This window comes from Caloenas nicobarica, chromosome Z (genome assembly GCF_036013445.1).
Source record: "Caloenas nicobarica isolate bCalNic1 chromosome Z, bCalNic1.hap1, whole genome shotgun sequence".
In the NCBI taxonomy this organism is placed as follows: domain Eukaryota; kingdom Metazoa; phylum Chordata; class Aves; order Columbiformes; family Columbidae; genus Caloenas; species Caloenas nicobarica.
Genome location: NC_088284.1, coordinates 87134231 through 87161947, shown reverse-complemented (window position 1 = coordinate 87161947; position 27717 = coordinate 87134231). Strand labels below are relative to the sequence as shown.

Genomic DNA, 27717 nt, shown 5'->3' with positions numbered 1-27717 from the left:
TTAACACACGCCTCTTCGCCCGGGATTCCTGTGGTTATTTCTCAGCCTCTGGGTTTCTGTGACGGCTGGAGCAGGCCGCAGGTGCTCCGCTGGGCCCCGGCCTCATCCCCAACAACGAGGGTGGCTGACGGGCCTCATTCCCCAGTTTGCCAAGCCGCTGGCCTCACACCTGGTGCTGCGGCGGCAGCAGCGGGCCCTGGCAGGCCGCAGGGTCCCCTCGCTTGCCCCGGGCCGCCGCTCCCCGCCTGGAGGCCCCGCGGCCCGGCCGGGGCAGCCCCGCGGCTGGGGTGAGCCTCGGGGGAGGGACAACGCGGCTGTTGTCGGCTGGGAAGCCAGAGGGACGAGCTGGCGGCGGGACGGCCGTTGCCGCACGGGCTCTGTGAGGCGGCGGGCGGGCTGAAGAACCGACCTACGGCCGGACGGCGCCGGGGGAAGGGGCGCCCCTGCCGCTCCCCCTGCTTTCCCGCCCCTGCCTTGCGATTGGCCGTCTCGGCCCCGGAAGGCGAAGCCGCTACTTCCGCAGGTCCGCCATCTTGTCAGCGGTTGGCGGAGGCAGCGCCCGGCCCGGCAGCCCGCGCTCTGGTGTGGCGTGGCCGCTCGTCCGCCCCGCAGGCCCCGCGCCGCCATGGCCAACAACAGCCCCGCGGTGGGCGCCGGCAACTGCCAGGGGCAGCAGGCGGCCCAGCACCAGCCGGGCGCCCTCCCGCCGGCCCAGCAGCAGCTGCAGAGCGGAGCCTCCAAGCCGGCGGCCTCGGGCAAGCAGGGCAATGTGCTGCCGCTGTGGGGGAACGAGAAGACCATGAACCTGAACCCCATGATCCTCACCAACATCCTCTCGTCGCCCTACTTCAAGGTGCAGCTCTACGAGCTCAAGACTTACCATGAGGTGGTGGACGAGATCTACTTCAAGGTGAGCGGGGGGCCGCTCCGCGGGTTGCGCCGGTGCCCAGCCCGCCTGCGGCCGGGCCGCGACGGGACTGCGGCCTGCGGGTTCTCCTGCCTTCCCGCCCCTTATCTGGCGGTAAGGGCTGGGAGCAAATATCGGGTTTTATTGTTCAGTCGGGGGAATCCGAAGTGCTCCCTTCACAAAAGAAGCGAGTTTCGCGTCGCGTTTGGAATTCCGGAGTTGTGAGGCCGGGCAGGGGATGAAATGGCCGGCGAAGGGCTGCGGGGAGGGGGCCCGACCTGCTGCCGGCTCGGGGCCAGGCCCTGCCCGGGGCGCCCACAGCCGTGTGACGGCGCTGGAGCTGCCGTGCTCACTGCAGGTGCTTTCAGCAGGAGTTTGCATGTGGCCGCCGCCTTCAGTTAGAGGTCGGGATCCCCTGCTCCGCACCTAACCAAAAACTAGTTCATTTTAGTGCTGCTTCTGGCGGTAGGTAGGATATGCTGGGGAGATAACTGTCAGTGCACCCATGTCTCAGTTCTTGTTTTGTTAGCAGGATTGAATCAGTTTTGCAGCGAGGCTTCCATCAAGCCATTCTCCCAGGTAGAGGTATGCATAATTAATGCTCATCAACACAGCCACATTCTTTGTCCTGATAATGCAAGCAAAACTTAAATAATCCAGGCTGCTGTCTTCAGTCAGCTGCACTTTGGTTATTGAGATATTTTTCTCAGATGAGTTGGTTCTGCTTGATGATGTTACTGTGTCAGTGGGTTTCAATATGCTTTAAAATAATTTTTTAAAATAGCCTTTTTTCCTTGTTTAACCAGGGCAAATCATGCTACTAGGGCACTATAGTTGTGGGAAAATAACTCAGTGGAAGTATTTGGAGATTTCTGGCATTGTTTGCACTTATGAAGATGGTGCTACTCTTTTTCCTCTTGATGATAAAGCTTCTCTGCTTGTGCTCTGTCATTTGGAGCGGACTGCTTAATTCTACTCATACTTAGAATGACACAGATTGTCTACAAAGCTTCTCTTCAGTTAATTTACCACTTGCTGCATATGAAATAGAAATAACTCCTGACTATCAGCATGGAAAGCAGCAAAGTTTATTTTTGCAAGTGATGGCGAGAGCTGAAAGATTTAGAAAAGACACATATTTTCAGGAAATTTGAGAGCTTACTGTATTTTACGTGGACTCTTTCAGATGTAGTAAAAAATATTTGATGTGATTTGTCTTCTTAGTATTGGTAGAGCTCAACTGCAGTAGGTTAAATAGTTCATTTGCTTGTTTCAGTGTTTCATTCCATAAGTGGCTTAATCTTAAATTGGGGAAGAAATTTGATGTACCATTAAATATCTGCTTATTAATCCAATGTAAATAAAGTTTGTTTACTGAACTTGACAGTTATTCTGACTCAAAACTGCATGATAAATAAAGTGATAACTCAGCGCCTCATGAGTAATAGATGAGAGGGAGAGGACAACCTGATAGTTAAGGTTATTCATTGATGTTCAGAAGATTTGAATTCTGTTCAGAAGATACAAATTCTGTTCATGTTTTAAAATCCCTGAAAAATTGCTGGCTTTGTTTGGGTGTTTAATGGCTGTGATATCCACCACAGCAGGTGTATTTTCGAGTGTATTTGTCTTTGGGAACCAAAATAAGTAGCTCATTAAAAAAGATTAAGAATTCTGGATTCGCAGGAAGTCACAGAGGCAGGTAGTAATAGTGACCATCTTTGAAGACATGGATTCTGTCTAGATATTTGAACTAATTCACTTGTGGTTCTGGTCTCCTGTTTCAGTTCTGTATCTGCGAAGTGGGTGACTTCCTCTGTCTTTATCCTTGATCTTAGGACCACGTGCGTGTCCTCAACTTGATTTAGTCTGTATATTTCCAACAAGTTAAGCATGTACAACCGTTTTTGTAGGATCAAAACTTTACTCTTCTGAAACTAGTTTTGTTTTCAAAGATTTGAGGTTTATTATATCTCTCAAAATCAGTACTTGATCCTTTGACTAAAAAATACTTTTCCTCTGGGAGGCAAAACTGTAAATAATCAGAAGGATGCGTGGTATTATTTATGTAGTATTTGTGAACTTCTCATATTACGCTCGTAATACAAGAAGTCATAGTGGATTTTGAATTCTGTGGTATTGGCATCTTTCGTGTTTCCTGTTTGGATAAGACAGCAACTGTGGGGGGAAAAAAAACCAAACCAAACAAACCCAACAAAACATTTCAGCAACTTTAGCTGTTAGGATCTCTCTGATTTCATGTCATTCTGTACGTAATTAGTTTCATTTCATGTATCATTAAATAATTTTAATTTGTGAACTACAGTACAACTTGGCCACAAACTCTTATTCCAATCCTGTGTAATACCATTGTAGCTTTTTTTGTCTTCTCTTATTTTTTTAGGTTGATGTGTTTAGGAAATATACTTGTTTATTGAACCAGATGTTACTGCTCTGAATGTCACAATTTTAGATAGTAGCTTAGGTGGTTTTACAGTTCTTAACTTTTTATGACTCTTAGTATCAAATTTAATGAATGGTGTTGGTTAACTATGTTCATGCATTCACCTCTAAATGCATCTCAAAAGATTTGAATTAGGCAAGCTTTACTCATTAGTTCTTAGGAGCCATTTTATCTATAAACATCACTGCAGACTACAAGAAAAAACATTGGCTTTTTAGGTTAAAATACTTACAGACATCTTTCTTTTGTCCTGATTGTAGGTGATACTCAAATCTCTAGCTAAGCTCAATGCATAAATGAGATTTATGAATATGAGACTGTAGATTGACTTCTGTAGCTGTCAGTGGCAAGTATTGCTAAACTTGTTAAGAGACAGTTTGAATAAAGGTAATTGTTTAGTTACCGCAGAAAATAGTAATGATGGGGTTTAGTCATAAAGTATTTGAAAGTATGTGGAGTATAGAATAAGCATAGATGCTTGCTTTGTTGTTTTTTTGTTTTTTGCCTTTTTTTTTTTTTTAAACTTCATCCATGATTTTAGCTGTAGTTTTTCAATGTGATAATTAAGAAAGCTGAATGGTTTGCTTTAATGACAAAGCAGACTTGATTTTGGTAGGAGAAGGCAAGCTATTTAAGATTGATTTAGGATATGAATTGTTTAAATTAGGTTTTTATAGGCAGATAAACATTCCGAAGGTTGTAATTGTCATTTTCTTTCTTTCTTTCCTCTCCCCCACCCCAACTTTCCAGGTTACACATGTTGAACCATGGGAAAAGGGGAGCAGAAAAACAGCAGGCCAGACAGGGATGTGTGGAGGGGTAAGTAGAAGTACGTGCCTTCTTAAATTTTTCTGTCTGGTAAATAAATTTCCCAAGCACAGCTAAAACTTGCTTGTATGTTGTTTCAGTCTCTGGATGTAAAACTGTATTACAAAGAGGGGATATATTCCCCCTGCTTCCAAACCTGCAGATGCAAGTAGTGTTACTTTCTCCATGTAGTAGATTTGCAGGTTATCCTGTGTTAGTTCTCACGTTCTTTTGTAGATTTGGGATAATGTCTTTGTGACTTCCTGTGTTGTCAACTAACTTTTTTTGTTTTGAAAGGTGCGAGGTGTTGGAACTGGAGGAATTGTGTCTACTGCCTTTTGTCTGCTCTACAAATTATTTACACTGAAACTCACTCGTAAGCAAGTGATGGGCCTTATAACTCATACAGACTCTCCATATATTAGGGCTCTTGGATTTATGTATATTAGGTAAGTATCAATGTAATCAACTAATGACTCATTTAATATATCAAAACTTGTATTAAAATTTTACATTATTTTTGTACTTCAAGGTACACACAGCCACCTACAGATCTATGGGACTGGTTTGAATCCTTTCTTGATGATGAAGAGGTATGTCCGCGAGGGTAATAATTTGTTTTCTTTTGTTTCTTTTCATGTTACAACTTTAGGTTTAAACACTGTTTGATAAGGTTTTCTGTAGTTTGAATGTTGCAATGTTATGTTCTTGTAATTTCATTAATTAGCGCAGGAAGCAGGTCTGAGCTTGGGACCCAGTTTATTTTTCTTAGATTTCAAAGATCTAACAGGATTTTCCATGGGTTAGGATCTTACGATGTCAAATATTACAAAGCCATGTGAAACAGGTTTATTAAATCAGAAGGCAGACAACAGGCTGTGTGAGTGCGGCTTCTGTGCGTTTTTTTAGAAAAATAATTTTTTTTTTAAGCAAGGTATAGTAAGTCCTGAGAGTGCTGTGTTTGTATTTTGCATTTGTTACTGGGTTAGGGGGAATTGGTGCTCACATAGAAGGAAGAGTGGGAAGTATATTGTAGAAACCAACATTCACCTTGAAAAATACTACCAAAAATCTCTGGGGTTATTGTTCATGTCCTGGAATAACTAAACTCAGGGTTTCTTCAGAGGAGAAACAGACAGCCTAATTACTACCTAAGGTGGCATTGTTTCTGGTAACCTTAATGTCTTTGCTAATGGGGCAAAAAATCAACATGAGTTGCTAACTGAAGAAATTGAGTAAAGAGGCTGCATTATTACTCAGTCAGATAGGAGAATGCCTTTGGTACCATAGTCCTGTTTTACTGTCTGGACAAATGGCGTAGGAGCTGGTGGGTGGGTGAGGTTCTCCGTCTGTGAAGTGGAATATGCAGTCTGCTACATACTGGTGCAATTTGTATGTATTGAGCAGGTTTAAAATTGCATCCTGGATTTAAGAATGGAACAGGAAAGATCACTTGCCCTCTTCAGTGTGACAGTAGGCATCTTCAGGAAGTTTCAAATGTTGTAGTTGCAAGTGATGTCTGAACACTCCTGTTAAAATTAGTGTGAATTATACCTGTATCTGACTGCAATGCAGTGTATTTATTTTAAACAGCTTCTTTCTTGCTAAGTGTCAAAAACACTGTGCAAAGGAAACAGCTATTATTTCAGGTAAACCTGTGTTCTTGTACATTTTTAACAAAAATCCAAACAAATGTAAATTTTGATTGCATTGCTGTGATATCCTCCTTCTCCCCCAGGTGGTGCTAGTTAATATGAACTCTGCAGTGTTGCATTGTCACTTATGAGGAGGATTGGGGTGGCTTCATTTTCAGGGACCCACAAACAACTTGATTCCCAGGACAATAAAGTGATCACAAGTGCGATTCGTTGTGCAGGTCTTAACTGGTTCATTATTCAAAGCGCCTTTTTTAGTTTATACATTTCAGTTCTTGCAGGTATTGGTTATCAGCATATATTTGTTTATTGTGGTTTAAAATCTCCCAATATATTTTTGGAATTAGTGTTTCTTTCCCAGCTGCTTTCAGTAGCTTTGTGTTATGTAGGAAAAATTGCTTGGGGCTGCTTGTTTTAAGAGTCTTACCAGTCTTGGTCAAGCTCAGTTGGATGAAGCAAATTTATATATATGGAATTATTAAGCCTTTCTCTAGTTCTTAACCATGTGGAAGCAGTTCATCTTTTGTCATGCTGCTGTGAAAAACTTCCCAGGATACAGAGTTACTTTTCAAAATGTTTGTTTATTTTGTTTAACTGTACGTACTCTCTAGGTGCTACGTTTAACTCCTTTTTTTCTTCTTTAGATCTCTGCAGCGATTATATTTGGAAAATCTGTATATCTGAACACTTAAATGTGTGTGAGTGCAAGCAGTTTTACATTTAGATTTTCTCTTCCTGTTTAGATAACAAATCTCACTTTCCTTGTGTGCTTGCACTATAGGTTTGGGACTGACAATAGCTGACTAACATGTCCTGAGCTGTGAGAGGGCATAGCAAGAAGGCCTTCATGCGGTAATGACCCTTTTCAGAGACAATGGTCATCATGGATTATGCGTTTCCAATTATTTGTTCATTTATTTATTTTTTTACATATTTCTAAATTAGAAACCTCACTGCTTCATGGCAGTTGGTTTGCTATTGCTTCCAATTCTGTTAGGATGCCATTTTATACTAGAGGTTTTTCTATGATCATTTTTAGATAGGCAATGATGTAGCTGTTAAAGTGATTTAGGCCACAGGGTTGGGTATGATGGTACGCAGTTGTACATCCACAAAATGGAGTATTAAATGTAGTTTGAGAGGACTTCTCAACTTCGTGGCATTTAAATGAAATACAAGATCATACCATATAGCCAGACTGTGTAAGGGGATTTCACGTTAATCTCTTCACTGACAGTCCCTTACCATCCAGATGGCTGCAGGATTAGTATGTGCCTGCATGCATATATATTAAGTCCCATTCCCTATCTGTAACATACTGCCAAATCCAAAGGGTGCAGAGTTGGAATCTTTCTAAGGAAATATATTAGAATATGAGACAAGTAAACTTTCATAATCATGAGACTTCAAGAGGGCAGTAGCGTAGCAACATTTTTTTAAAATAAGTAAAGAGTATTTTTGACCATCAAGATATTTTTTGCTTGTATTTTGTAGGACCTGGATGTGAAGGCAGGTGGCGGTTGTGTTATGACCATCGGGGAGATGCTTCGTTCCTTCCTCACTAAGCTTGAATGGTTTTCCACGTTGTTTCCAAGAATTCCTGTGCCAGTCCAGAAAACCATTGACCAGCAAATTAAAAGCAGACCTAGAAAAATCAAGAAAGATGGCAAGGAAGGAATGGAAGAAATAGACCGGCATGCGGAACGTAGACGTTCAAGGTCGTAGACGTTGTTATTTTGAAAATGAATGTTTAAAATTCAATGTTGAACTGCTTATTACCAGAAATGTGTCTTCTTTTCACTGAGATAGGTTTTAAGGCAACAAGCAAAACAGTTTATGGATGCTAATGGATTAAAATAATCAGATGATATTTGGTATTTAAGATTAAATATAGATTATGTATGTAAAGTATAAACTGGAAAGTAAAGAAGGTCACTTAACTTTAGAAGGGTGTGTTTCATATTGAGTATCTTGTATTTTAAAAGGTCTCCAAGACGATCCATCAGTCCCAGGAGGTCTCCCAGAAGATCCAGAAGCAGAAGTCATCATCGGGAAGGCCATGGATCATCTAGTTTTGATAGAGAGCTAGAAAGAGAAAGAGAACGGCAGAGATTAGAACGCGAGGCTAAGGAGAGAGAAAAAGAAAGGCGGAGATCTCGAAGTACTGATCGCACACTAGAACGGAGGCGAAGCAGAAGCAGGGACAGATACAGAAGCCGTAGTCGAAGTCGTGACAGGAAAGGAGATCGAAGAGACAGGGATCGGGAGAGAGAGAAAGAAAATGAACGGAGCCGGAAAAAAGAGAGAGATTACGATAAGGAAAGAGGTAGTGAGAGGGAAAAAGACCGATCTAGAGAAAGATCAAAAGAAAGGAAAAGTAAGGGTGATATAGAAGAAAGAAGACACAAAGATGAAAAGGATGATAAGAAACACAGAGATGACAAGAGGGATTCCAAAAAAGAGAGAAAACATAGTAGAAGTAGAAGCCGGGAAAGAAGGCATAGGAGTAGGAGCCGAAGTAAGAATGCAGGTAAGCGCAGCAGGAGCAGGAGCAAAGAGAAATCAAGTAAACATAAAAATGAAAGTAAAGAGAAATCAAATAAACGAAGTAGAAGCAGAAGCAGGGGAAGAACAGGTAGTGTTGAGAAGTCCAGAAAACGAGACCAGAGTCCCAGCAAAGAAAAATCTAGGAAGCGTAGCAGAAGCAAAGAACGTTCCCACAAACACGATCACAGTGACAGCAAGGACCATTTGGACAAACACGAGCATCGAAGGAGCCAAAGTACAGAACCAGAGAGCCAAGAAAAGCAACAGAAAAACAAAGACGAGACTGCGTGAACTCTTTCAGAAGTGGATCACATTGAATCCTATAAATGTTTGATTAAATCCCGCTTATTTTTTCTTAAAGTTGAGATTGTGCAGTAGTTGATGAGCACTCTTCTCCAACCTCCCTCTAGGCTGCAGATTGTCATTTCCTATTTTGGGTAGGGAAGTGCCTTTGTAAACCCATTCAATGCATCGACGGTTTCAAACCATTTGTTTAGTTTAATTCGTAACGCAGAGATTGTTCTTGCATTTTTATTGTTCAGATGTTTCTGAAATGTACAGTCTGTACATATGTCCTGAAAATGTTTTAATTCCTTTGGCATGGTTGCCATGTTGGTTAAATTTGTATGGGGCAATAAACTGCCACTAATTCTACTTTCATTTTGTAGACGTGGAATTATGGTTTGTATCCTGAAGTTAGCATGGCTGTGCTTTACATAATAGTATTGATTTTAGGGATGGATCTTGAATGTGTATTATAGCTGAGATATTTATGTGCATACAATGTACATGGAGGGCTGCAGATTTAGAACTAACATTTATGTCCACTGTACCTGCTGTTTTTTCAAGAGCTTTTAAAATGTATTATGTTGTTGATCACCACTGGTGTTGGATTGAGAGTGGACTTTTGAGGAGATAGTAGTTTTGATGCAAATATTTAGATTATGTTGGGGCTTGTTTAGTAATTCTTTAGAAAGGCTACCTCAAGCGGACACTGTAAAGGTTGACGGATGAGTACCGTAGCCGTCTATGCATTTTATTTGTTGGAAAAAAAAAATCCATGTAAGCTTCCGTTTTTTTCAAAAAAACACAATTTATCTAGTCGTGGTCTTTTAATGTTTTTAATCAGCAGCTGCACTCCATCATTTATGATAATCCTGGGCTAATAAAGGCTTTTAAGACGGGAAGAGGGAGGTAGGAAGAAGAAAATTATTACAAAGGATTTCAGTTTCAAGCTTCCAAAGCATTTTTGTAAGTGTAAACATTTAAAATAAGAATTACCTGATAGTGTCCTTTTTTAAATCATATTTTTTACAAATAGTAAGGATTGCAGTTTGTGCTGAACATTTCATCTAGCAGATTTTTTTTTAAACAGGATTTCAAAGCAAAACCCAAAATGCATTATAGAAAAATCATATCGTTAAAGTCCAGGTCTATTTGATAGATTATTCTGATGACTTGTATACTGAGTGAGGAGAATCATCTGGAATAAACTCTCAATTAATTCCTTTGTATTGGGTGTCAGCTTTTCCCTGCATGCCAATTGCCAGTTGAAGAGCGTTTGAGTTCCTCCATGTTTCATTTTCAGACTAAGTTACACTTTGTACGAATAAGGGATTTTATGTAATAAGTACCTTATAAGGAAGATACAGCTAACAAAGAAAGGCAGGCAGCAGCCCAAAAATAGGAAGAACAAATAAATTTCCTATTTGTGGGGTTTTTTTCTTGCGAGTCATGCAGGGCACCTAGGCATAATATTTAAGTACTAGGTATTTTTAAACCTCCAGGAGAAAACAAACTACTTCAATTTCTAACACTACACTTCATTCCATAGTATTCAAAGAAGCAAAAATAACCAAGAATTTTCTTCCTCCCTGCACTTATTTATTATTTTCGAAATTGTTAGTCTTTGTCACTGTGATCCTTAGTATTCCAAATATTCTAATACTGAGGTTGTTCAGGTATTGTCTCCTTATATTTTTATCTGATTTTAAATCTGAGCTTGAAAAAAAGCATAAGCTTCAACAAGTTCAGTCAATTGCATTGCAAAACTAAAATACTGAACTCTGATTTAGTACAGGAGGAGAAAAACTGTTGGACATTTAAGAAATACCTTGGCTAGTAGATGATTGGAACTGCCTTTGCAGTCTGCCAGGAGATGGCACGGATTCTGTCCAGACACTGAGAACAACTAATTTACCTTATTTGCCACTGGAAGGCTTCTTTTGGCCTTGTTAGTTTTTAACCTTCAGCCTATGAGTTTCTGAACAAGTACGTTCTTGGGGAGAGAGGCTGCAAGGCCAGCGTTCTGTCAGGGAAAATGAGTTACTGATTTCCAGTTGTGCCTTCAGGGCTGCTCCTTCTCTACTATAGTTGGGAAACACAATGAAAGAATGGTTTATTTGCAGGCAAAATCCAGATATTTGAGAAAAAATCTGACCTGAAAGCGGAGAGAGCTACCTTATTCCAGGATAGTGAACATTTCAATAACAGCTTATGGAAAGACTGGCCTATGCCAGTATCTCTTACAAGTGCAGTAATTTGAGGACTTTGCTTTTATTTTTCCATCAGTAGTCCTTTCTGATTTTGCTTGTAATTTGATACATGTATATTTGAGCTAGCAGTGTAATGGATAGCACAATATTCATGAAAATTATTTAAATGCGGACATGCGTCTTATTGGGATTTAGTATCTTGCAGCTTTTGGGTTTGGATTCAGTGACTCTTTATTTTCATCTTTCTGATGCCATTTTATTTCATGTGACCTTCCTCGAAACCAGAAGGAACAGATAAAAAAGCAGCTCATCAGAAACTGCAGGATCAATGGAGTCTGCAGTGCTGACTGGTCTGATGCAGTTGCCAGCGGTACAGCTGCAGGGGGCTTGCGGCTCGAGGGCATTAGAAGGAGACTTCTGCTAATTTTAATTTGAGGTATTGTTGGAGTTTCCCCAGGAGGTACGGTTGCAGACCTTCCATGTGACACAGCCTGTGTGGTTCCTCTTTGGTTCTCGGGGTAAAAGCACAACAAACTCCACACTGTGAACCTGAAGCTTCCACACTGTGCTGTGTGTGCTGGGATAGTCATTCCTAATTTGTCTTTGGAATTTCCTGTGTCTCCAACAATAAGTACTTATCTGGACTAGTAATGCTAATTTGAGAAATACACCTCTACTTTGTTTTTACTTTTTCTTTTGAAGATGTTACAATATTTCAGATCCCAAGAAATAGCAAACTGTCATTCTTTTATTTTGAGGTGAGGTGAAGGCTTTGGCCCCAGAGATTAGCATCTACCTACTGCCACATAATTATGCAGGTAATTAGTACAAAAGGACTTGCATGTATCTGACTTGAAGTGGTATTTTGATTGTCTATCTGTATTGAAAAAGGTAATTTGAATGGCAGGGCAATTTATCTGATCATCTTGGGAGTTACTTAGTACACCATGGGTTTTATACTTTAATTTGTATGTGGACAAAGAAACGTGACTGAGCTCATACTTGTAGTATTTAGAGCTGAATGTTACTGTGCTGTGTCAAAGACAGTATACAAATAGCCAGCACCTCTTAAAGGGAACCTGAAAGATGATTTCTTCTGGCTTTGGTAGATGTTTGAGCCCTTCCTGCACTGGTATGACATCCACATAACTTTATGGGAGACATCCACTAGCTATTAAGCAGGGTAAAACTATTTAAATGCCACTTGAGGATTTGCAATGTAGTTGTTTTGGTGGGTTGCGGTGGGGGGGTGTGGGATTATTTTGTTCTTGTGGTTTTTGTTTTGTTTGTTTGTTTCATGTGAGTGTGGTGAGGGTGTTCTTTGTTTGCTTGTTTGTGGGGCTTTTGTGTGTGATTGTTTGTTTCTCCCTTCTCTTCCCCAGAAATAGTTGGGTGTGGGAGAACACACTTCTTAAATCTCAGCAATTTTGGGTCAAATCTGAAACCAATTTAAGGACAGATTTTGCTATTTTCTTTACGGGACTGAAAACAGCCCCATCTAAGTTTTGAGCTATTACTTATGTCAAATACAATTAGAAATAATTTGTATTTGGAACAATACAATTTTTTTTGCAAGTGTTCGTCTTTGTGTAATTGAAACTAATACATCTTTAAAAATATTCATTTAATTGAAATTTTTATTAAGTAAGCATTAATGAAGGTATTTATCATGAAATAACCTTGGTGGTTTTAGTCACCTGATTTGTCAGTCTAAATGATTTCACAGATATTATTCTGAAAGCATTTGTTTTGTTTAGCATACCAATATGCCACCTACTTCTAGGTCTTCAACGGGAATTTTCTTGATTCTCAATTTTTTGTTTTTTTCTCTTAAAAGGTATGTGGGGTTGGTGGGGTTTTTTGTTGTTGTTATTTTGGGGTTTATTTGGGGTTTTTTGGTTGGTTGCTTTTTTTGCTTCATGAAGACCAGAGCTTCACACTACTAATTAGTATAGAACCTGCATCTGTGAAAACACTACATCTATTTGTCCTTTCCTGTGATCTTAAAACAAGTCAGTGTGACCCATAAAAAAAGCATTTGCCTCAACCTGGAGAGAACTTGAAACTAATCCTGACTGAAGTTTTTTAATCATCTCTGTGAGTGCCAGTGACACATACCAGCAGTGTTGTTTATTATTAGACAATGTCTAATTTCTGAGTAACAACACCTGCAACAAACACACAGCCACAGCAGGAAGTGTGGATCTGACTCAGTTTGGTTGTGTTGCTTTTCTTCCCTGTTTTGGTAAATTTCTAACTTTTTTTTTTTTTTTCTTTTTTTTGAGCAGAATCAATGAAGTTTTTCTTGGAATCTTGACTCCAGCTTGTTGCCTTTTTTTTTTCCAATAGACATGCAAATACTACATTCTGTTATAATTGCATTTCTCGTTTTCAATCATGAAAATGAGAGGAGCTGAAGAAAATAGTACTACAGCATTGTCAAGGTTGTACTGTGTAATTTTGAGATGTGAATGTCTGTACGCTAGGAAAAATAGAGGAAAAAAATACACCAACAGTTTATAAGTGCTTAAAATACATCAGAATTACGATTAGAACATGGAAATATCAGCATTCTTTATATGAAAAGAAGAATGCTGTGGCTTGAATTTGATTCCAAAAGAAACTGATTGCTTTAGACCTCTCAAAATCCAGTTAATAGCCACCTGGTTAAACGCTTAGGCTTTGGTGACGGTGTTTGACAATAACTGCAAAGAAACAAACAAAACCTGTGAGGAAGGAAGTTGTGAACAATACTTATTTTTACCTTAACTTTTTTTTTCAAATAAAATGAGAAATAAACCCAACTTTTATTATGTGATGCAGGGCAGTTTAAAATAATGTTGCCTCAATAAAGACTTGTTTGACAGTGAATAAGCACAGATTATGTTCTAAGAAGAAACATGTAATTCTTGGGCCACCTACAATCAATTTATTGAAGAGTGAGATTCTGGTGAGTTTATTTTGTGCAAGTGATAGGAGCAGCGACTGAGATATCCAGAACAACTGTACTCTGTGAAGAAAGGAAACTTTCAGAATGCATGGTGTCTATACGTAAGCTTCTGAAGACTGTTTTTGTAAGATATCTTTGAGTAATTATTTTATGTGTATGTGGAACCCTTGAACTTTTCTTTCTATGTTGGCTGAGTAAGTAACCACTGTGGAGTATGAGAAAATGTTCTGCCTTTTTTGAGAAACGGGAAATTAAAAGTTTAGTAATAACTGTCAGTTATTCATTAACCATAAAGCAAAACAAGTCAGTTGATGTGAAGAGGACATTAAATTTACCTTTATGAGTCGCCTCTCAAAATTGGAAGAAACTTTTTAAAAATTAAGTAGCCTTAGAATACTTGATTAAGCCTCAAGCTACTTTTGAGTGCACTTAAACTGCTGCTTTTTTTTTTTTAAGGAGTTTAATTTCACTCTTTTTATTTCAGCCTTTACTATTTCATTGATACATTAGAACACACCTACTGATTGATAAATGTCTTGGAAGAGCTTTTAAAACTGATTGCTTTACAGGGAAAATGACAGTTCAAGATTATGGAGATCTCTATCGGTGTTCATCTGCATTTTAAAAATTGTCTCATTAGTTGGGACTCAAATTAGATGTGGTGGATCAGATCTCAGCCATGGCTGGCTGTGCAGCTTCCCTCCTCCCAGTCCTCAAGCAGCTGTGACTCTTGCAGTTACACACAGGTGTCATCTTTTCAGCTTCAGGAAAAGAAAGACCGAGAAGAGTGTTCGGGGAAAATGGTGTTATCAACAACCTTAACACCCAGGATAGCTGTAGGAGAACAGCAGCAAAGAGGAGATGATCAGTCTTGGGTTGGGGGGGAATCAGCAGTGACTTCCTGCCATCCTTTTGAGACAAGGGCAGTAAATAGTCCAGAACACCAGTACTTTTGTTGGAGAATTAGCAATTTTAGCTAGCAGAGAAAATAAATGAATGCTGGTGGGTTTCTTGATCTGGTTGGATATTGAGGGCTTTTCTGGGGAACAATAGGATAGTATTAGAAAAGGCTTCATGAAGTGGAAGAGGGTTTTACTGTAAATGGAGGAAAGGGCAAATCAGTATTGATAGTAGGAGCGGACGTGAGGTTTCTGAGGTAAACATGACAGATTTTAACAAACCAGTTATATTTAGGATATACAGGACTGGTGAAGCTTATCCTTCCAGTCCCTAAGATTTAAGCAGCAGGAAAAGTTTGATTAATACATCCTAATCTGAATTATGACTCTGATAACTTACCTCATTATCGGATCAGAATTTTCATCTAGATACGTTGTTCTGCATTGGTCTTTCCTCTATAAATCACTACAACAGAATTAAGAAATTAAGACGATTTCAATGATGGAAAAGCAACTGTCTTGTTAAATGTTTGATTCAATGGCTGCTTTCAAAGTTGCTTCTAGCAGTTTACATAGGCGAATACAGCACGAGACTATCCTGTTGAAACTCCAGAAGAAATAAGGTTGAGGTAAGCCACACTTTTTTTTTACTCATTTTTAAAATAAAAATCAGAAATATGCCCTAATTTAATCTGTGATGGGCTATGGCAAGGCTACAGAAGATAAGCCTGCCTTTTATTATGTTCTATCAGATAAACAGTAAATGTTGTGACAGTGTGGAACGCAGGAAGGCAAACAGGTCACAACATAGGTAAGATTTTTAATTATACATGATGAGATAGGGGGGTGAGACAAAGCTGCATAACACTAACACAAACCTTGACTGTAAAATATACATATTATTTGCATTTTATTTGGAGTTACATGATACTAACATGTTTGTTACTAACGGCATGGATTTGGAATGAATGTACTGTGTGCTCTTACCCATTCCAACAGAGCTTCCAGAACAGGTTACTGAAATGACATGAAACAGTGGTATCAATGTTAGGTGTTAGGTTGTAAGCCGGAAAACAGTCGTAGTCTGTAGAATGTAATCCATGCTGTACAACTGTGCAATCCTGTCAGATAGCAGTAGCTTTATAATGGATTAAATTTATGCCTCGAGAAAGGAATCCCAAGGAAATTACTACCACTTTAAACAATTTTTACTTAAAATGTGCACTTAGGGATTAATTAATTTAAAATCTTCAATTATTTGCTTCTGCGTTCTAACCACTACTAACCTCCCAGCTGAAAAGTAACTTCTCTGTATTTACCAGGTTATGGGTGACCCAGTTAAAAGGCACCTGTGTAGGTAAGTGTGCCCAGTCCCAAAATGCTCCTGTGAAGTTCCTTTCACAGATATTTCAAGATAGCACTCATAAGTTTTACTCTGGAGTCAGCACTAGAATAGAGATGTTCTGTTCTATGCCACCTTTACTTACATAACTTCAGATCACATTTTAACCAGCTAGCATGCCTGGACAAAAAAACATCATTCAAAGAAATTTAAGTTTTACCTGAATATAATTTTTTAGGACAAAATGTAAGCTTCGGCCCCTTATCAGTAACTGGGGATACTACGACCGTGTAGACGTCTCCACAAGGTATCTCAGTGATATCGCAGTGACTTAGACCCGAGCTAGGGCTACAGGTGAAATTGCCTTTGGAGCCATGTAAATCAGTACTGTAGTTTATCTTTTCATCAGAAGCTTGCCAGTATACCCTGATACCATTATTGCCGAGTCGATATAGCTTCACCCCAGAAGGGCAGCAAGCACCTAATAAAATAAGAAACATTAATATGCAAATTTTGCAAACCCACAATACGTTACAGATTCCTAGAGTGCATATTAAACCACGTGATATAATTACTATCACACTAGATACCAGTATTTCAATGAGAAATTATTATTTCACAGAAAGCCAAAATAATTCTTGAACTGAACTAGGGAAGAAAATGTTCTATCAGACTCATATTATGCAGCTGGAATTCAGCCATTGTTTTACATGCTGGAATATTGTTGTGCTCTCCTGGCTATGGAGGCATGTCAAGGTTTAAAGGACAAGGCACCAGGGCTACCCTAGAGTGCCCAGAATTCTCTCGTGGTCTCTAAAATGTCATTATGCCATAGCATAATTTAAATTAAAAGATTGGTTCTGGAGCAATGTTATCAAATCTTTCTTATATGGCCACCTGAGGGCTGTGATTAGAACAGGGTTTAAATGATAAATGAAAATAATCCAAAGTGCATTTATTTAAAAGAGGGAACTGCAAGTGTATTAACTGTATTGAATTTCAGCTGCACTATTTGTATAAGAGGAACACTATACAAAGTAAGTTGTATATTGAGTCTTTCTTCCCAATTGCATTTATAATTTACATACTAGAAGAATATCCTTGATATGTGCAACTGGATGTCAAACCCGTTTCACTGATTGCTTTCAGAGATACTGTATAGTTGGTGCCGCACGTGATGCATCCCAGGAGACAGTAGTTCTGAAGAGTGTGACACTTTGCCTGTCCTTTTGGAGACTCTAGTGTTGTTACGTATGTCTGTGCACCCATCCCAACAGACCAGCTGATATTTGTTACAGACTGTGTCACTTGAGTTAGTATCAGGTCACTGGGGCAACAAGGAGCTTAAAAGGGACAAAAAAAATAGAGAAGTCAATTCTGTTTTTTACTTGGAAACGGGAAGGTATTTGGGGAGGTTTCAATTAGAACAGTACAGGATCAAGAGCAAAGGAATGAAGACATGCACACTTTTCAGGCAAACATTAGCATGCTGAAAAATACTTGACTATTCTGGCAAACTTCTAATAAACAGAATGTCAATATAAGATCAATTTACCTATAACAGTGAGTTAGAACCCTGGAATTAGTATAAGATGATTGTTCATCAAGATACTAAAAATTACTAAAACTTGTCCTCAGAATATCAGGGTACATTTGCAGTTTAATTAAGCAGGGTTCATCTCTATGCCTCAAGACATATACCTCAGTCCAGCTCCATTTCTTTTTAAAGTCTCCTCTCTACAATGTAAATAATGACTGCAGCCAAACTGCCTGTTAAAAATAGATCCTGGTGTACATTAATCTCTGAACTGCACCTAAGGATTGTCTGGGTAATTGGTACAGCACAAAACTCTGCTAGCAAATTAATAGCAAAGATGGGTAGGATGTACTTTAATCTGTTCTTCACACTGTTTATTAGTTGACGTGACATCACCTCATTGCCTCTCCTGGTAATATGAAAAGTCAAAATGCTGACAAGGAAGTTACGCATTACATTAGTGGATTATATTATTATATTTTAGTCAGCTATGCCATAGTCAGCTATGTAATTAAAAAAAAGGCCAAAAACCTCTAGAGATGTAGAACTATTTTAATGTTATGCTGCTAAATATTTCCCACGTACCTGTCTCTAAAGGGACACTGTAGCTTGGTAAGCTCTGTCCTGCTGGTGATCTTGCTATAGCACTAACAGAGAAAGTAGATCCACAAGGAAGATTAATTAGGGTACAAGAAGTTCCAGAGCTTGTGCAATGCCAAAGTCCAGCCTCTCCTCTGGCAGTGACAATATATGTAGCTTCTTCATTGTTAGATTGCCAGTGCACACTGACTACAGAGCGAGCCTCCTTTGAGATATTTTTAATTTCAGGACTGCAGGGAGCTGAAATATTTAATGTTACCAGTATTTAAACAGATTGCTTATGCATACTATATAAGTTACACATTAAAATTAAATTCTAGTTAGAACTGACAAACTACTCTGGAAAACGTATATGATCCTTAAATGTTTACTCCTGGTGAATTTAGAACGCGTGACAGAACTGAGAACGTAAGGATTTTACATACAAAATCGGAGATGAATTGTAAATCTGATTTTCAAAAACTTGGAGCTATCGGAAGCTTTCAATCCAAATCTGGTTTTAAGTCCCTAATTACAGTATATTTTTAAAGACTTCCAGTATTTTTTAAATTTTTTATTAGTTACAGTAACTTAGCCCTCCAATAATGCTTTTAATCTATGTATCACAGAAGTGTCTAACTAATTATTTCGTCTGCTAAAGGAAAATAAGAATGATCATAATACCTGTTGCCACAGCCTTAGACGCACACGACATGTTGCTGCCTCTGGCCTCGCTGAAGGCATAAACGGTGACGTCGTAGCGGGTGTCGCAGCGCAGGGCGGACAGGGTGCAGGCCGTGGCGGTGCCGTTGCAGAGCTCCAGGCCGCCCCCGCCGGCAGCTCGCGTTTGGTAGAGTTCAGCACCGCGGACAGCGGCCCAGGTCACCTGCACGGCGTGGCTGGACACGGCGGCGGCGCGGAGGTCGCTGGGGCAGCAGGGCGCTGGGGACAGAGACAAGGACACCTGAGCGTCACCTGGAAACTGGTGCGAAACCAAAGAGACTTATTTCACTTCCCCACGTGCTTCGTGTCTCAAATCTCCAGAAGCGACCAATATCGTGCGAACAGCCTAATTAATCCCAGACTTGCTTCTTGAATCAATTCGGTACCCCTCCTTCCAAATCAAGAGCAGGCATTCTAATGCACAGGTAAGGCATAGGAATTATGCATATCCCTGATTTAAAATTTAAAAGCATCTAGAGGTTAAATAAGTCTAACAATGTTCTTCACAATTTCCCATTGAACTCACTGCTTTTTCATTTTCCAAATATGAAAACTCTCTATGAGGAAGTTTAAGACTTTGGTACACCCTTCATAAGGCAACAGAAAAACAAACAAACAGGACCAGAATTCAAATGTTATGCTAGGACTGTGTGTTATTCATATGTCCTTGCCTGAAGATTGTCAATCATTAAACTATTTTCAAGTTTGTAAACACATTGTTGCACTTGACTATGCAAGTTCAACTGCAATGTGAAGTGGTTCTTCTTCTCTGCCAACCTTTGTGTATTTTGCCCAAACACTGAATAAAAATAGAAGTTTAAGTCATTATCTTTCAATAAAATTGTCCAATCAGCTCTACTATAAACACAGTTAAATGATCCAAAATGAATTTGCTATATGTTTCTACTATATGTTTGCTATATGTTGCTACTTACCAGTAGTGTAATTGAATACATCACCTAAAGGACTCTGCCCTGCCTTGTTATATGCAAACACACTAATGACATAAGTGAAGCCACAGTCTGACTGGAAATGGCATTGAGTATGTGATGTGTTGCAGTGCACTTCCAAGCCATCATCACTCTTCACAAAAACCATGTAATAATGACCAAAATTGACGCTAGACCATGACACCAACAAGTGGCCAGGTTCATCCTCTTCAATTGATATATTTACCGGTGCACAAGGAACTGAAAAACAACATTTTTAAAATGAAAGAAAAAAAGAATTGTAATCAGAAAATTTTTATCGAAGTTACACTTCTGGGGAATAAAGGAAAAGAGGAATATATAGAATTATTCTACTTGAACAGCTCTGCCTTGTTCAAGAAAACAGCAACTTATCTGCCTTTACAGAGGATGCCAGTTACATTTAGATGAAAAGTATGATTTTTACAGAACAAAATAGAAGCTACCTTCATGTTTTACAGAAAAGAGACCTGCTTGAGAAGTGCCTATGAACAAAGCCAGTGGCACCAGGCAGTATTTCAAAAGGAACTGGCACAGCTTGAATAGCAGTTGGCATCCAAAACCCTCTATGTGAAAACCCTTTATATATTGGTATGAAAATCACTGGCTGTGTCTGAATAGAGCTGTTCTTTCCTCAGATTTCCTTTCTGGTGGCATCACAAAATGTCATGCAGAACTGCAAACTCCATGGCTTTTGCTTAAATAACATTTACTTTCTAGTTCAAGAGTTTAGTTTGCTGCTATTAGAATGAATACATATGATCTAGCTGAAGCAATGTTGGCTGAGATTATAGCCCACAGCTTAAAAGTTGTCTCTTGCCCTGAGCTGCTCATACCAATGAGGAGTCAAAATGAGGCAGGTTACATTAAATAATTAAGAAAATAATGTTGTGTCTTTAAAGTAGCACATAATAACAGAAATGGCTTAGGTTTTGCTTGCACAGGCAGTTCATCTAACTAGTCAGGAAGCAATAACCTCTGATGTAGCAGTGGTGCTAAGGAGCTGAAATGAGCAACCTTTTGTCCTGACAAAGCTGCTACCCAAGATGGCCTGTGATGGTATCCCAGTTTCACTACTTTAGCTGAATGCTGTTTTGTTGACCTCCTTTCTAACTAGATTTAACCTCAAATGGTTCTCAGCCAAAGGCCAATCCCTCACAGATTCCTCCAAATTTATTTGTGACAGACCTCACATAGCAGGAAAGATATGTTATTCCTTACATTAGTTTTACTCTCAGAAAATTGACTTTAGAACAGGTACTTCGGGTAAGAGGAAAATGCAGGTTGACTGTTTCAGCCAACAATATATAGGCCATTGTAAGCTTTTCTCACAAAAATATGAAGTTCAGGCTATTGTCCCTGAAATAGAAAGGTATATGACACAGTTCATGCACACAGTTCAGAAGCAGAATTAACTATTTGAGAACCACTCATGAATTGTAATGGACTCATTTACATTTGAAATTATAGAAATGTTTGTTAAAATGCCATAAGCTATACAAGGATGAATGACACATACTAGTCTTTAAGCTTACTGCATCAGTAGGTTTACTGGATCCAGCATCATTGTATGCTGTGACAGAAACATAATATTCAGAGCCGCACTGGAGTGATGACACCACGCAGGAGGCAGATGATGTGTTACACTTCAGTTTCAAGAGTCCACTGGAGGCTGTGACGCTGTAACTTAGAGCCCCTTCTGCTGGCATCCAAGAAACAATAGCTCTTAAAGCACCACGATTAAAAGCTACTTGAACATCTGCTGGTGCATTAGGACCTACGGTATACCAGTTTGGAACACATAAATACAACATAGCACATGCCTACAAAGATGACCTTTTTCATAACTTGCAGACTAAATACAATTTTTGTGGTGCGGACCTTACCCTCCTTCATGTTAAATTGACATTTTTTTAAATAAATAGTTCTAGCTGTACGCTGTCATAAAGCTTTCTGTTGAAACTCCTTGCCTTATTTTAATATTTGCTTCTCACAGTTAGAAAAATCCTCAAATCAGTCTAAGCTTGTGTAATCCTTGTCCAGACCTGTCCTAGGTACAACTTTAGTGGTAATTAGTGGTATCTTTGACTCAGTAACATTCGTTAAACATAGCCATGTCATCTGAGGTTTCATGAACTTCGAGATGGGGTAAAAATTATATGACAGGAAAATCTGCCCAATGTGTCTTAGAAAAACATAACACAATCATACATACACATAAACACTTCCTGATATATCTTTTTTCTTAATGCTTACTTAGTTTCAGAAAAGAAAATATCTTACTTGTTCTTTGGTTATACGTAAAATCATCTCCAGGTATCCCATTGACATTCCAGGCATATGCCTTGATAGTATAGAGAGTGCCTGGATCTAGATTTGTAAATATCAAGGAGGTATTGGTGGTGTTCTCCTTCAGCATTCTGCCCAAACCATCAGACCTCATGAGGAACACAGAGAATCCAGCTGCCAAATACACAGCTTTCCAGCTCACTGCAATGGAGTCACAACTCGGGGAACTAACAGACAGAACTGGAGCAGCCAGGACTGTTGAGAAAGAACATAAATTAAGCTTTTGTTTTCTCTGTCATACTGTTTGAAAGGGCCAAATTTGAAATGAAGACACAGAAAAAACAATCACCGAGCTCTGGGAGACAAATTTAGCAACAAGAGAAACAGAAAAATAAATTAATGCAAGACTGACGGAATAAATATGGAAACTGACTTGGTGCATTCATCATGATATTATAGGTTTTGTAAAATGAATGTAACGCATACACAAAGCATGAAAGGTTGAGTGTGTGGGAGAATGAAAAATCACCAAGACGACATTGCATTTCCTGTCCTCTAAGTTTTACATTGTCTTATGACTTTATACTTTAAGTTGTTTCTTCATTTCTTCCATTCCCTCGAGTTATGTATTTTGTTAAAATAAAATTAGATTTTGTTAAAATAAACTATAAATATTCATACAAGTTCTAGTAAAACTTTCTATTAAACATTTAACTTACAGTATTGTGAAAGCAAACCATTACATTCAGACTCTTGTCCTGGTCATTAAGCCAAATTCTAGTCCTCAAAAACTGAAAGGAGAATGTGATCAATACAGTTTAACATACAATATTATAATAATTCAGTACTGGGCTATACTGTTTGTTTTCTGTTCAAATTTTAAAAAATGCTTGCATGAATGTTTTATATTATGACAACATTACAGAATTTGAAATAAAAATTTGTAAGTCCACCTGTTTTTGCTTTTCTGAAAGGTGAAGGTTGGCTTTTTCCTCCTGAATTTATAGATCTGATAGTGATTCTGTACAAGGTGGCAGGTTTCAGTCCCATCACTGTGCCCGGAGATTTTGTAACTACAATTTCAATGAAGGAATCTCCATCTTGTGCAGTCAGCAGATAACTAGTAGCCCCAGGTACCGCTCTCCATTCCACTGTGATACTGTTGCTAACTTTTGAATAAGCTTGGTCAATAACAGGTATGTCTGGAGCTAAAACAGAAATAATGATAGACATACTGAAGTTGGGGAACTCAGCCCTGTGAAACGCCAAGCGCCCTGAACATTTCACAAAGTGTAGGACAATGGCCTACGCTTCCCATGAATGTTTAAAATTTAAGTTAAATAAAGTTTAAATTAGCATTAACAAAATACACAGAGACTTGCGATATTCGAGACCAACTTTCATCTTTCAATAAAAATATTCTAGCGCTCTTGAAATCACTTTAAAATGACCATTGTTTAACCTAGGTTGCACTGAGAGGTCTCTCTTTGGTCTTGCTCTATAGACAATTAACTATACTGGATGTTTACAGAAAACAATATATACAAAGGAGTGGATGTTTATACAAAGCAGCCTGAAACAGAATGCTGAATCACAGACATTTCTATATCAGAGCTACATATAATAACTAAGTTTGGAAGGGGCTGTGGGAAGTCATCTTATCCAACCCTCTCCTCAGAGCACATATAATTAGATGTACAATAACACGACATATCAAATATTGCAATTAAATGGTTTTCTGTTATGCTATACTGCAGGCCATTCAGAAAGAGCTCTTGTGTACTGCAGCCACAAAAGTAACTACAGAGAGTGTATTTCTTAACCACAAGTAATTTATATTCAGTAATCAGAGTCGAATCAACATATGTAGAGCAAGGCTCCATCTATCGCAAGGCTGCAAAAAACTCACTAGAAGAGAAGAAAAAAAAAAAAAGAACTGAAGGTGTAGCCCACCTAAAATTAAGAAAACGAATGAAAAAGTATTTGGGACGAAAGCACGCATCTTGAGGCAAATTTACTTATAGCAAGGCAGCTAATTTGGGATTTTGGAGACCCCAGCAAGTATCATACACAGTTATACAATTCCTGAGCATTATGTCTGCTCTCTTAGTCCCAAGTATTTTCTTACTCATCTATAGTCAGACAACATATTTGGCTCCATTTGTAAAAATGGTAACATATATTCTATATGACCATGCCTATAGAACATTTGCAGGTGGGTCTTTTGCAATCTTTGAACAAGCTATTGCACTAGTATTTTTTTTTGTTTTAAAATATTGTCTTTAGTAACAATTCATAAAAAAATCTGTGCAGGAAATCCTTATGCAAGTCTAAGGGAGTTGCTTGCCTAACAGCAGTCAAGTAAAGAATATATAGCACATGATTTATATCAGAAATAAATTATAGAACATTCATAATGAATATCTGTTCTCCCATAATTAAGCTAGCAATAGAGGTTCTTTTATACTTATCAGGACAAACACTGCTACTTTTTTATTTTCAATTTTAATTGTAATAATTACTTTTATAAGAAGCAAATTCTATTGTAAAAATAATGGCTTTTTCTAAAATTATCAGTTAAATTATTTTAAAACCAGAATTTCAACAGAATATTTTTTCAGTTACATTTCAGTGATGAATTAAAAAAGCACTTCTGTTTATGTAGATTCTTCATCAATATCTATCAATGACTTATATTCTGCAAGTCCTTTTGTGAATGAAACAAAAATACTGTTTATCAGCATCGGTACTGAAAAATGTATATAGCTTCATATCTGTATTTGTAATGAAAGGGTAGGTGATTTGGAAAGCTGCAGTCTGAGAAAGCTGTGTGTGGCAGGTCAGGGAAAATATACATTTAAAATAAAAGCAGAGAGGAAAATGAGTTAATCATGCTAATATTGAACTTAGTAGATGAACTAGCAAAAGGTTTCGACAGGAATGGCAGCTATTCCCTACCAGTACAATGAAACATCTAGGATAAAATCCCAGTCCTACAAAGGTCAATGGAAATTATACTTCACCCAGTATCTTTTACTAACCTGTTGATTGCATGATCTGTGTTTCTGCAAGAATAATTCCATTCTTGTCAATGGCTTCTGCTAGTATAGCATAAATAGTATTGGGAATTAATGACGTTAGAGATCCTTTGAGTGTAACATCGCTAAAATGAGCCAGTAATGAATGGCCTACAGTATTCACAGCTGTAGCTGTGACTCTGTAAGAAGAGGCTCCTGAAAACTTGGGCCATCTGAGACAAATGCTTCGTGATGTCACATCGTATATAGACACAGAGAAACCTAAAAACAAAAAGAAAATCACTATCAAAAAACCACTTAAGTCATTCCTGAATTTAGTTAAGTCTTGACGAAAACATTGTTCGGTGCCTTATCAAGCATCTATGTGACCTAATTTTCAGATGATAGGTATTCCACTGAATTTGGAGTGCTATTTCCTCTGTTCTGTTATGTAATCCATTAATTACTGTACTAACTGCTGCTTGATCTCATAATATCACATTGTGATTATGGCTATTTTTCTTAAAACCCCTGTATGCTAATTATTTTTTAAAATACTGGGTATAATCCATATGCGAATCTACAACCAGTGTCAACAGTATTCCACACACGAATAGGATCAGACGCTTGTTTTGTAAATCATGACGAGAATATGCTACAGTAAGCGTCCAGATACTGCAACAACATGTCTGCAATAATTAAGAATTTAAGACTCTTGACAGTGCAGTACATGCAGGAATCTATACTATCACCAGAGAATGAATGAATTCTTGCAATCTTGCATTCCTTATGTCTTAAACTAGTCACTATTTACATTTAAGGCGATAGGAGCTGTAGGCACAAAATATGACATTGAAGAAAGTATAAAATGTTATAAAACATTGGAAATATTTGCACTTAGGAGATCACGCTTCTTACGGTGTTTTTTTTTTTTAAATTAAAAGTTACAACAATTAATTGGGTGTAAATATGGGACAGCTCTAATCCTGTTTATAGCACAGTTATGTAGGTAATGAACAGCACAACTTGTCCAGCAGAGTGTTCTCCCTGGTTCACACTAGTGACAAGGCACAAGCGGTCTGTCAGAATCTTTGTGCTAGTGTTTGACAGAATTGGGACTCCTAAAAATGAGATTTAAAATTTCTAAAGATATCAGCATAGATTTTTAAAAGCTCAAACTTTAAAACATTTTTTGTTCATAAAGCTGCTAGAACTTACAGAATGTTTCATTACAAATCACACACATGTTTCCTTCAGACCCATTCAAAAATGAGCAGGTAAAACCAAAACACAATTGTGAAGATTTACCTGTGTTAGCTGAAAAGATCTGAAAAGGAAGATGTAAAAAAAATTATAAATACAAAGTGAAATATTTTATTTGAAAAATTAAAAAACTAACAATCTTAGTAACAACCGCAGCAACTTAAAATACTACATTTTTAAAACACATTTTACTGATATGATGTATTTGCTCAGATTCCTTAAGCACAGAAAGTTTATGAAACCAATGAGATTTGGTACAGGTACCCAGTTTGTATTACTTCATTACTTTCCTCTCTGAATCTGCCTATTGATCCAGTTTTCAGTTGTTGGCAGACTTTGAAAGACCTTGGGTCCTAACATTGTATTTTTTAGTCACTTCTAAACACCGCAAAAGCATAATAGTAACAAAATATGAACGTAGAAGTGCATGTCAGACAGTCTCTAACTTTTAGTTTACTTTTACGAAGAGTACGATATCATTCTTGAAAGTAGTTTCAAAGCAAATGAGTTCCACTCACCACCTCTAGGCAGTTGAAAAGCAGTCCAATAAATATTAATGATTTACTTTTTGCAGTGCGCATCTTGTCAGAACTTTGTTCCAGCCTTGCCACGGGGACGAGCTCGGGCCGATCCCGCTGTGACCAGTGACAGGTGTCACCGTAGGTTTACTCCCTGCGTTGAGAGGAGGCCGCATTACATTCCCTCCTCCCTGCCAGACAAGAGCCTGCCAGCAGTCACCAAAACCTGCTGAAATGAGCCCAACGGAGCACCGAACTTCTAGGCAGGCGGGTGGTGGGCTTTTCCCTTCTGTCACAGGATGTAGTTTCTGTATTGCGTCTACAGGACTCATAAAATAACTAAGGCCAACGTAAATTCAAAATTTGCTGTTCGGCTTATTATCTATTGCCATTTTTGTCCACTCATGAGGATCTTTTTTCTGTCAGGAATTGTCGTACACCCCTTGGAATGGGACAGTGACTGTGAACTGCCCTTCCTCACGCTTCGCCTTGTGGAAAGAGAAATTTTCCTCTCATTTCTTTGCATTCATACCAGCCGCCGGTTCCCCTTCGACAACATGCCTCTGTGTCTTCACACTATAACTTCTGACAGACGACTTTCAGGCGTCAAGAAACGGTGTCTTTCTGTGAACCGATGGTGCTTCCTTCGGTGGCGTACGTGACCAGGAACCTGCGGACCGTTCTTATGAGGGAGCCAGGGCGCCGAGGAGAGTTTTACACCCCGAGGGGACGAGGGACCGCGGCAGGTTCCGCGGAG

General features: G+C 38.8%; 2 protein-coding genes across 2 annotated transcripts; one reads left to right on the top strand and one right to left on the bottom strand.

Moving 5' to 3' along the window:
* Positions 1 to 552: 552 nt before the first annotated feature.
* On the top strand, positions 553 to 10914 carry PRPF38B (pre-mRNA processing factor 38B). Its single transcript, XM_065657463.1, has 6 exons — positions 553 to 910; positions 4122 to 4190; positions 4476 to 4627; positions 4711 to 4771; positions 7328 to 7551; positions 7819 to 10914. Exons 1-6 carry the CDS (start codon positions 626 to 628, stop codon positions 8669 to 8671), a joined length of 1644 nt encoding a protein of 547 aa, XP_065513535.1. The 5' UTR covers positions 553 to 625; the 3' UTR covers positions 8672 to 10914.
* Positions 10915 to 15634: 4720 nt separating this feature from the next.
* On the bottom strand, positions 15635 to 27023 carry FNDC7 (fibronectin type III domain containing 7). Its single transcript, XM_065657309.1, has 12 exons — positions 26961 to 27023; positions 26488 to 26506; positions 25204 to 25461; positions 23116 to 23370; positions 22157 to 22417; positions 21393 to 21650; positions 19841 to 20095; positions 18867 to 19124; positions 18189 to 18443; positions 17155 to 17409; positions 16287 to 16547; positions 15635 to 15741 (listed from the first exon to the last, which is right to left on the bottom strand). The coding sequence occupies exons 1-12, from the start codon at positions 27021 to 27023 to the stop codon at positions 15635 to 15637; spliced, it is 2505 nt and encodes an 834-aa protein (XP_065513381.1).
* Between the last annotated feature and the right edge of the window lie 694 nt (positions 27024 to 27717).

Coding starts and splice junctions, on each gene's coding strand:
- PRPF38B (XM_065657463.1), top strand. CDS start 626: ATGGCCAACAACAGCCCCGCGGTGGGCGCCGGCAACTGCCAGGGGCAG. Junction 4,628..4,710: donor CTTGGATTTATGTATATTAG/GTAAGTATCAAT, acceptor TTGTACTTCAAG/GTACACACAGCCACCTACAG. Junction 4,772..7,327: donor CCTTTCTTGATGATGAAGAG/GTATGTCCGCGA, acceptor TGTATTTTGTAG/GACCTGGATGTGAAGGCAGG.
- FNDC7 (XM_065657309.1), bottom strand. CDS start 27,023: ATGCGCACTGCAAAAAGTAAATCATTAATATTTATTGGACTGCTTTTC. Junction 20,096..21,392: donor TGCAGTAAGCTTAAAGACTA/GTATGTGTCATT, acceptor GTTGTTTTTCAG/TTCCTTGTGCACCGGTAAAT. Junction 16,548..17,154: donor ATATCAAGGATATTCTTCTA/GTATGTAAATTA, acceptor TTATTTTATTAG/GTGCTTGCTGCCCTTCTGGG.